This window comes from Syngnathus acus, chromosome 2, assembly GCF_901709675.1.
Source record: "Syngnathus acus chromosome 2, fSynAcu1.2, whole genome shotgun sequence".
NCBI classification, from domain to species: Eukaryota; Metazoa; Chordata; class Actinopteri; order Syngnathiformes; family Syngnathidae; genus Syngnathus; species Syngnathus acus.
In genome coordinates, this window is record NC_051088.1 from 23,294,125 (window position 1) to 23,304,054 (window position 9,930).

At 46.3% G+C, this 9,930-nt stretch overlaps 3 protein-coding genes across 3 annotated transcripts; all 3 read left to right on the forward strand.

Annotated features, from left to right (window-relative positions):
- Positions 1-32: 32 nt before the first annotated feature.
- f7l (coagulation factor VII, like) lies at positions 33-2,246 on the forward strand. Its single transcript, XM_037246107.1, has 8 exons — positions 33-184; positions 554-717; positions 788-812; positions 879-992; positions 1,062-1,202; positions 1,273-1,361; positions 1,424-1,544; positions 1,620-2,246. The coding sequence occupies exons 1-8, from the start codon at positions 97-99 to the stop codon at positions 2,165-2,167; spliced, it is 1,290 nt and encodes a 429-aa protein (XP_037102002.1). The 5' UTR covers positions 33-96; the 3' UTR covers positions 2,168-2,246.
- Positions 2,247-2,618: 372 nt separating this feature from the next.
- On the forward strand, positions 2,619-5,644 carry LOC119119631 (coagulation factor VII-like). Its single transcript, XM_037246105.1, has 8 exons — positions 2,619-2,721; positions 2,808-2,971; positions 3,069-3,093; positions 3,952-4,065; positions 4,127-4,273; positions 4,356-4,474; positions 4,555-4,675; positions 4,934-5,644. Exons 1-8 carry the CDS (start codon positions 2,649-2,651, stop codon positions 5,524-5,526), a joined length of 1,356 nt encoding a protein of 451 aa, XP_037102000.1. The 5' UTR covers positions 2,619-2,648; the 3' UTR covers positions 5,527-5,644.
- A 1,216-nt stretch (positions 5,645-6,860) lies between these two features.
- On the forward strand, positions 6,861-9,872 carry LOC119119632 (coagulation factor VII-like). Its single transcript, XM_037246106.1, is given in 9 exon segments — positions 6,861-7,028; positions 7,161-7,324; positions 7,481-7,505; positions 7,590-7,703; positions 7,787-7,924; positions 8,648-8,751; positions 8,913-9,033; positions 9,194-9,442; positions 9,445-9,872. Coding segments are annotated over 9 exon segments (1,335 nt in total). The 5' UTR covers positions 6,861-6,970; the 3' UTR covers positions 9,807-9,872.
- The last annotated feature ends 58 nt before the right edge of the window (positions 9,873-9,930 follow it).

Genomic DNA, 9,930 nt, shown 5'->3' on the forward strand with positions numbered 1-9,930 from the left:
ACTAACAAAGCCGAGCCATATTTGGGCAGTTTACACACACGACGGTGTTCTCCTCTTTCAAGTCATTTTTTGACCTTTGTCCAGATCAGAATAAAAATGGCGACAACAAGCAGACACACTAAGCCGCTCTTCTTCTTAGGGTTAGTCTTGGCTTGTATCCCAGCATGCATTGGGCTTCCTGAAGGTCAGTCCTCCGCCTTCTCAACCTTTCCAACTATCCTTTATCTTCCTCCTTTTTTTTATTTGATTGAAACGTGGCTGAAATCTTGTGTTAGAAAGCAGATCGATCACGTTGATGTTCAACCGAGTGTTGGATGAAACATCGGTGACATTGATACGCGGACGAGTACAAGGTGTACTCACCCGAGATCAGTTTAGATGATCCAGCTTCCTTTAAGCCAGAAACAAGAATAGCGCGAACTTGGTTAAGACTTACGAATGACAGATGTGACTCTCGCATCTCAGACGGTTAGCATCAAAGGCTCAGACGGTTAGCATCAAAGGGATTTCAAATATTTCCGTTCTGCTGTAACTATCCGGTGTGTTGACACAGGCATGTTTTTGGAGAAACCCAACGCCAGCGTTTTCCTTCATCGAACTCGTCGAGCTAACTATTTCTGGGAGGAGCTGAAACAAGGCAACCTGGAGCGGGAATGTCTCGAGGAGAAATGTTCATATGAAGAAGCAAAGGAGATCTTTGCTCTCCCGCAGCAGCTGGTCAGTCTACTTCTATCAGGAGATGTTTTTATCCATTGCCTTCAACTCATGTGCCGCATTTGTTCTGTAGGAGGTCTTCTGGAGAATGTACACAGGTAAGTCGCTTTGAACGCAGCTTGAAGCTTGCTTTGGATAAGCTTCCTGATGTTTTTGGTTTCTAGCCGAGAATCACTGCCTGTCATCTCCCTGTAAGAACGGCGGCACTTGCACTCGCAAGCTCGACACTTTTGTCTGCCAATGCACGTCTCGATTTCACGGATCCACTTGTGACAAAGGCAAGGCGCCACCGGCACAGGCGTGATTGATTACGAACTGATGTATAATGTGTGTCTATTTCTTGGTAGCACGCGTGACCGCCCATGGGTGTCGCTATAGGAATGGGGGGTGTGAACACTTCTGCAAAGAGTTTCCCGACCGGACATACATTTGTTTTTGCGCACCAGGATACCGTTTGGATCAGGACAATAGTACCTGTACTCCACAAGGTCAGAGCAGATTGCTAACGTTGCTTTAAGATGATTTCAGATTGGCGCTAAATGTTTGGCTCTGTCCTAGAGGCTGTCCCGTGTGGACGACCGTTGGTCCACTTTGGGCCGAGAGTTGTCAACGGAGAGATTTGTCCCAAAGGACATTGTCCCTGGCAGGTGGGATTCATCCTTCATAGTGACAAATGAAAGACGATAAAAAACGACGACCTCCTGTTCAGGCTCTCCTGACTGAGAACCACCAACATTCCTGCGGCGCCATCGTCTTATCCGATCAATGGATGCTGACGGCGGCTCATTGCGTATGGAAGAAACCAAATAACATCTTACACGTGGTTGTGGGTAAGACGATCGATCCAAAGCAAAGCTTGGAGCCGCTTGCTCAGGAAATCTTGTCTTCTTTTTGCTCCTCTGAAGGCGAGCATGACCTTGAGACAGATGAGAAGACGGAGCAGAAGCGGCGAGTATCTAAAGTCTTGATCCACCGCAGTTATAACAAGTCCAGCTACGACAGCGACCTGGCCATGCTGAAGCTCCACCGTCCCATCAAAATGGGACTTTACGTGGTCCCTATTTGTCTTCCGGCTAAGAACAGCTCGTTCGTCCGCACGCTGGCGGCAATGCGGCAGAACATCGTGTCAGGATGGGGTCGCCTGTCGCTGCACGGATCCACGGCAAGATTGCTCCAGCGCTTGACGCTACCACGGGTCCCGCTGCAAGAGTGTCGCCTGCACACCAAACTTAACGTCACGCGAAACATGATCTGCGCCGGCTTCCAAAAGGGCGGTCAAGATGCATGCAAGGGCGACAGCGGCGGCCCTCTGGTGACACGCTACAAGAAAACTTGGTTTTTGACCGGTGTGGTGAGCTGGGGGAACGGCTGCGCTGACAACAACATGTACGGCATTTATACCAAAGTCAGCAACTACCTGGACTGGATCCAAAATCAAATGAGCAGATGGTAAAACTAATTTGCCAACCGACAACATGATATTTGCTTTCAACTGGTGACTTTTGTTTCAATAAACTAACAAACAAGCATTTTTTTTTCTCCTGTTGGTTGTCAACTGTTTGCTCTAATTTTGTCCAGGTAAAAATGCTAAAATCTTGATGGTGGTGCGAGATCAGTGCTAGCAAAGCCTTCTTTCCTTTCCCTAGCATTTCTCTTATCTACCCTGCTTCTACATGAATGCAGAGATTAGCTTTTTTTTTTTATCCAATCATATTTCAGCTCTACATATGTGTTGCCGTGTCAATCAATAAAAAACATGGAAGAATTTGAAGACATTGTGACAGTAGTGTTTAATGCTCACCAGCAGAGGGCACGGAGAAAGTTTCCCAAACAGCTACGATAAAGGAGGCGGAGTCTTCTCATCAGGCCCATCAGTTTTTGACCAACGTTGGGGTTGATGGACTTCAGCCCCATACAGTGCAACCGGCGTTCCCATGGCGTCAACAGCGCGCTTGAGCGTCTTCGTAAACTTGCTCATCGTCTTAAGCTCGCCATCATTGGCCTCAGGTCAGAGAAGAAGTCCAGGAAGCATTAGTGTAATCTCATCCTGAACCAGTTCGACTTTTCAAACCTGTAGTGTGCTTGCTCCTTAGTCTTCCTGGATCCAGATGAAGCACGCAGCGTGTTGGTGCGCAGCAAAAGGTTCAACTCAGGTTGGCTGGAGGAGCTGCAGAAGGGTGATCTGAAGAGGGAGTGTCTGGAGGAGAAGTGCTCATATGAGGAAGCACGTGAGGTCTTTGAGCATCAAGAGACCACGGTTGGCATATCCTGCTTTTTTTTTTTTTCCATACCCAATTCAACTTCATCTCCAACCAAGTGTTGATTCAATTAACCATGGCTTTGTGTTTCCTCAGGACGAGTTCTGGAGGACATACAGCAGTAAGCAGAATCAATACTTTGTTATCAAGCCCATTGAAATTGCTAAAACATTATTCAACATTATTTTACATGACGACAATTTTGGAGGTAGAAAATGGTGTCAAATTATGCCAATATTTCAAAACACCGGTACAACTCTTGTAGCATCAGTGCTAACAATGGTGCAAATTTAACAATTTGCTACTGCGTCCAGAGTTGTCAAATTCGAAATGTATCAACACAAAAATACCATCAATATAAATATTACGATATTAAATGGCACATTTGTTAAGTAGTCAACGCCTCTGTTCAGTATTCGCGAGTGCATTAGCATAGCCAACGACTGACATGGCTAGCATGTTGCTACACTTTAACGAGAAGACAACGTTGTGGACTTTTCAATACCAAAAAACGTTTCCATTGGATGAGTTTGTTCCTCTTGAACAATTTGCCTTTACAGAACTGCCTTTGACACAATATGGCAGGGGTGTCAAACTCATTTTTTTTGGCGGGCCGCATTGTAGTCATAGCTTCTTTCGGAGGGCCATTCTGACTGTCAACCCAAATAAATGTATGAGCACCTCATTATATACATTAAAAGCTACAAAACAAACTGACAAAAACCTCGTTTTCAAATCATGCGAGTAAAAACTGGTCAAATATTTAAATAAAAGATATTATTAAAAGTGAAGACAATTTGCAATTCTAGTAATGACACGCGAATTTGATGCACAATTTGTCTTCACGGGCCACATACAATGATGTGGCGGGCCGTAGCCGGCCCCCGGGCCTTGAGTTTGACACCAGTTTAATATGGCGTGGTATTTGCTAGTCTTGACTTGCTATGAACAAGTGACCCCAGCAAGTGACATCTCTCAGTTCCAGACAGCTGTGAATCGGGTCCTTGCTTGAACGGGGGGACTTGTTCGGTCCTGCCGACGTCTTACAACTGCTTGTGCCCACCTCCCTTCAGTGGTCTCAACTGCGAGCTGGGTAAGGCTACCTCACACGCGTCCTTGATTGAGTCAATCTAGAATCTCGTTGTACTCTGTAGACGACCGTGCCAGGCCAAACTCATGTCTGCTAGAAAACGGAGGCTGTGAGCATTTCTGTAATGAAGATGAGAGGGGAGAAAGACTCAACTGCTCCTGTGCAGATGGATACTTGCTGCATGCAGATGGTCAGGGCTGCATAGCTAAAGGTGGTTAGTTAGTATTTGCAAAGTTACGTTTTATGTGATGTCATCGTCAAGCGTCCTATCAAGTACATATGATTTGCTTCAGACTCAATAGCGTGTGGCATGACCCCAATCCTTCAAGATCCAAACAGAGCCAATCAAGTTGACCCTCGCGCTCGGATTGTGGGTGGAATTGAGTGTCCCAAAGGAGAATGTCCCTGGCAGGTACTGAATGCTTCTGCGCAGAAGCGTGAGATTCTCGCAGGTCTTGTGAACTTAACCGCGTTTCTTGGTGCTTCTTGTAGGTGTTGCTGGTTTATAAAGGCAAAGGTTTCTGTGGCGGAGTAATTATTAAACCCACGTGGATCCTCACAGCGTCTCACTGCCTGGAAGATGCCGATGCCCAGTTTCTAAACGTGGTTGCAGGTATAATATTTTAGGCTGGCTGGCTAACATGGTGACCTGTCAGCCAGAACGACGACGATGAGAAAAGTAGCGCTGACAACAAACAGGTTTTACAATCAATTGTGTTTTTTCCACGAAAGAATCATTTTGAGTGCCGGAAGCTTTTAGTTTCTAGGTTGGCACAAGAGGCCACAAATCATCAACAACCTTCTCAAGCAAACTCGTGGCCCAAAGGATGACGTTTTGTATACGGCTCGCTATCTGCTTTCTATTTGACAGGTGAGCACAACACCATGGTGGAGGAGGGAACAGAGCAGATCATCCGAGTGACTCAAATCCTCATGCACGAGAGCTACGAAAAGAAAACGGCCGACAACGACATCGCCCTACTGCGACTGGCCTCTCCCGTGGTTTACACGGCGTACGCCGTGCCGGTCTGCCTGCCCACAAAATCCTTAGCTGAACGCGATCTGTGGGCAATCAGCATTCACACGGTGAGCGGCTGGGGGCGGCGAGCCGAGAACGGGCCCACCTCGCATCTGCTGCGCCGCCTCAGGGTGCCTCGGATACGGACGCAACAGTGTATCCAGGAGAGCGGTGTGCAGCTCACCGAAAACATGTTTTGCGCCGGATACCTTACGGGCCAGGCGGACTCGTGTAAAGGTGACAGCGGCGGGCCTCTGGTGACCCAGTATAAGAAGACCACGTTTCTGCTGGGTATCGTGAGCTGGGGGAAGGGTTGTGCCCGGCCGGGCCACTACGGGATCTACGCTCGCGTCTCCAACTACCTGCCGTGGATACACGACGGCATGACGACGCCAATACAGCTCACGAACGACACGCAACTTCCACTGTACAACCGAACCACTTAAGCCAGGGGTGCCAAACTATGTTTGTCACGGGTCACATCGTAGTCAGAGTTTCCCATTACGATTGACAACGTATTCTAGATACAGTATAGGCTACAAAATAAACTGATGACTATAATAATACTTTTGAAATCAGAGATTAGTAAAAACTGTTCAAATATTTTAATAAGATGAATGGTCGTAAAAATTGCAATTTTTTTCAAAAGTGAAAACAATGTCATTTTAGTCATGACACAAAGTCGATGGAAAATTTGTCTTCCCGGGCCACATAAAATGATGTGGTGGGCCGTTTCTGGCCCCCGGGCCTTGAGTTTGACACCTATGACCTAAGCGCTCAATTCCTCGTTGTCGTTCGTCCTGTTTGGTTCTCAACTTTATCAAGCTGATCCATGCTTTTTCTCAATATGGCCTCTTCCACGGTTTCGTTCTCATATTTTTTTGCACTTTTTGAAATGTTTTAAGATGGCACCAACAGAGGCAGTTTCTGCTTTGTGCAGTATATGCGGCCGCAAAATATGTAAACTTATCTTCATGAAATAAATCCTTGGATGGGGAATTTGCACCTGCTTGAAGAGTGGGAAGGATAAAAGTTCACATGACAGGTTTTCAAGGCCATTGAAATAGGACATCTCGGTATTTAGGAGAGGAGGTTGAGGTTGATAGAAAGTGACTGGGAGTGTCCTGGCTAATACTACATCGAGCCAAAAATGGAAATGTCCGACTCCAAGCAACAGGTAAGCAGTAAAACACACAACTAGTATTAGGAAAATAGTAATCGAGGAAAGAAACATACATTTACAGACATTAGGGATGAGCTAACTTTAGTTTGGCTTCTTAGTGGAAGGTCATGGCAAGCATACTTCGGGACACACACTTCTGTTGCATATTCATTTTAAAATAATCGAAGCCATTTATTTTTAAGGGAAATTATGTAAAAGGTTTGCGGTTTGTAAGGATGGGAAGAACCTCAAGGAGCATACAAGAAGTCCAGGCCATGATTCCAACCTATCGACTGTGAGACAGACACGCTAACCACCAAAATCATTCAAATACAGAGACGGACAACTTTCTGGACCTGCATTTTCCATCTCTGTCCAAATATCATGTATGGTTCTTCAAATGTGTCAGCACCCAAATTGGCCAATGAGGAATCAGCAAAGACGATTGAATCTTTTCCGCGGTACGATAAAATAACACAGCAGACCTTCAAGATCTGACGGCCGAATGTTCTGCTAATGTTTTTGTGGAGCGATATTTTTGACTCCCAGTTTGATGAGCAAAAATCCAAATCCAGTTGACCTCTGCTTTGTTTACAGACCTCATGCAAAAAGAGGAACGTGTTTGTTTTGCCGAGTCCGAGGGTCGTAAGGGAGTTCTCGTTTAAAGGCTCTGCCTCTGGTTCGAGCGGATCTGAGCCTAGATTTTTGGGAGCCAAACGGTGGACATCATGTTGGCGAGAATCTGCTATTTGTTGATTCTGCTGTTTGACATCGCTGCAGCTGGAGGTTTGTCTCATATAATGCAAAAAGATGCCATCGTTACATGGATACGTACTTGTTCCTGCCTAGCTAACGTACTGTGCTAACAACTTCGCCTAGTTTATGATCCATCATTTGACCGTACGCATTTGGTATCAGTGTTTGTGGAGAAGCAGGCGGCGGACGCGGTGCTGAGCCGATGGCGACGAGCAAACACTGGATTCTTGGAGGAACTCAAGCAGGGCAACCTGGAAAGGGAATGCGTCGAGGAGATCTGCGACTACGAGGAGGCCAGAGAAGTGTTTGAGGACGAAACCCTGACGGTCAGCCGGTGGTTGTTGCCTTTGACCTTCAATTGCTTACATCAGTTTATTCTAATGTTATTGTACGAATGATTTCGCATCAGACTTGAGAAACATTACGAAGATTTTATTCTGAAGATATAATTGCCGTGTTTTTGTTGTTCTTTGTTTCCACAGAGGCAATTCTGGGATACATATGCCGGTAAGTTGCGCTTAACTCTAATGACTAATTTCTCTTCCTGTTCTTTTTGGCTGATTTTGGTGTTCTGAATTATTTCGGTGTCAGGTCGGGACCCCTGCAAAGTCAACCCGTGTTTTAACAAAGGCGTGTGCGTCAACACTGAGACGGGCTTCCGGTGTCAATGTGCCGAAGGCTTTGAAGGACGCTTCTGTCAGATGGGTACTGCAGGAAATAATGAAGTTTGTCCCGTATGCGTGGCGATGTCCTTGCTCATTTTGCCGAACCTCTTTCTCATCTTTCAGTGTTTGAAGACTCGCTCAAGTGTATCTACCACAACGGCCAATGTCAGCACTTTTGCGACGGCTCGGGGAAACGCCGCAAATGTTCCTGCGCTGATGGCTACATGCTGGGCGAAGATGAACGACAGTGCATTGCTCAGGGTGGGCGTCTGGGAATAATTTGAACATTTCAACCAATGACCTGTTGAAAGGAAATCATCTTAACCAATCAAATTTGATATTCCATCATTGCTAGCTTACACTAGCAAAACGGTTACCAAACATTAGCGCTAGTTCACAAAAGCATTTTAGCCACTTGCTGGCTAGATTTAGCCACTTTTTCCAACTACTATTTTTCAAAAAAAGTGACAAAGAATTTGAAGTTCCGCTAAGAAACAGACAACATGAGCTGAATCACGAGCGTTGAACACTGCCCAAAAACATGGTGCTCATTTAGCAGTCCGTTCGAAAGCAGTCATGGACCGTATTTTCCGTACTATAAGGCGCACCTAAAAACCTCAAATTTTCTCAAAAGCCGACAGTGCGCCTTATAATCAGGTGCGCCTTATATATGGACCAATATTGAGCCACTAAAGCAGGCGTGTCCAAAGTCCGGCCCGCGGGCCAAATGTATATATCTTATATATGGACAAAGTTTTAAAATGGGCCATTCATTGAAGGTGCGCCTTATAATCCGGTGTGCCTTATATATGGACAAAGTTTTAAAATGGGCCATTCATTGAAGGTGCGCCTTATAATCCGGTGCGCCTTATAGTGCGGAAAATACGGTACCCTCGTTGGGAACTTTTGACCCGTGCTTACGAGCCACAAATGTTTTGCAGCGGTTCCTGTAGCTCTATTTGAAATTGTCTTTCTGTCTTTCAGTGGAGTTTCCGTGTGGTCAGCTGGCTCCAAACAATCAGAGCATGATGGATCAGACGAGGCTTGTCGGATCCAATCATGGTACCAAAGGAGAGTTACCCTGGCAGGTAGAGGCTCTCGTCGTAAAGTATGACTGACACGAGGTCTGAACCAGACCTTTGGCGTTAAGTGGGCCATACGACAGTCGATCACATGACACTGAGAAATTGCTGCATTTTGAAGATAGCGTTACGCTATAACGATAGTGGCGTTTTTTTTTTCCGATTAGGTTCTGATTCAATTGAACGGAGCCAGTCACTGTGGAGGCGTTCTGATCCGTCCCGACAGAGTCCTTACCGCTGCTCACTGTGTCTCCAACATCAAGCCTGACAAACTTATTGTGGTGGCAGGTAAAGGCAACTACATGATGTCGTCCCAAACCAAGAATCCGTTTGAGCAAATTATTGTTTCTCTTTGATAGAACTTCCTTTCCTCGTGTCTTCTTGCTATGCTTTCATCTCAACTTGGCGAATGGCAGAACACATTTGACTTGACTGATTGTGTTTCCAGGGGAACACAACCTGGACGCTGACGACGGCACGGAACAAAGAATCCCCGTTTCGACGGTGATCGTTCATGAGAATTACGAACCAGCGACGGGAGACAGCGACATCGCACTCCTGCATCTGAGTAGAAACGTGTCGCTAAATAGCAACGTGATAACCATCTGCCTGCCCACCAAAGAATTGGCAGAGCGTGAGCTACTGCTGCTACGCTACCACACCGTGTCCGGTTGGGGCAAGAGGACCATTGGAGGGAAACAACCAAGGCATCGTGTCCGCGGGGGGTTCCCATTTCGCCCATCCTCCGCAAGATGTCTGTACCCATCATCCAGAATTCCCGGTGCTCCGAGAGTTCCCGGTTCAACTTCACCGACAACATGCTCTGCGCCGGCTACCTGGCGGGTGACCAGGAGAGCTGCCGTGGAGATGACGGGAGCCCCATGACCACTCTCTATGGCACCACCCACTTCCTTTCAGGTGTGGTGGGATGGGGGAAAGGCTGCACCATCCGGGGTTACTTTGGTGTTTACACTAATGTGGCCAAGTTTGTTGACTGGGTGGAGTCTGGGAACACAATGGCACCTGACATGCTGCAACAGAAGCCGTCTAAGACGGAATGATTTGTCATTGTGTTGTTGATAGTTACACAATTTCAGGTCCAAAATAAAAAATATATGGTCATTGAATGTCTTGTGCCTATTATATTTTGAAAACAAAAAAAGCTATAAAATGAAAATTAGGAAT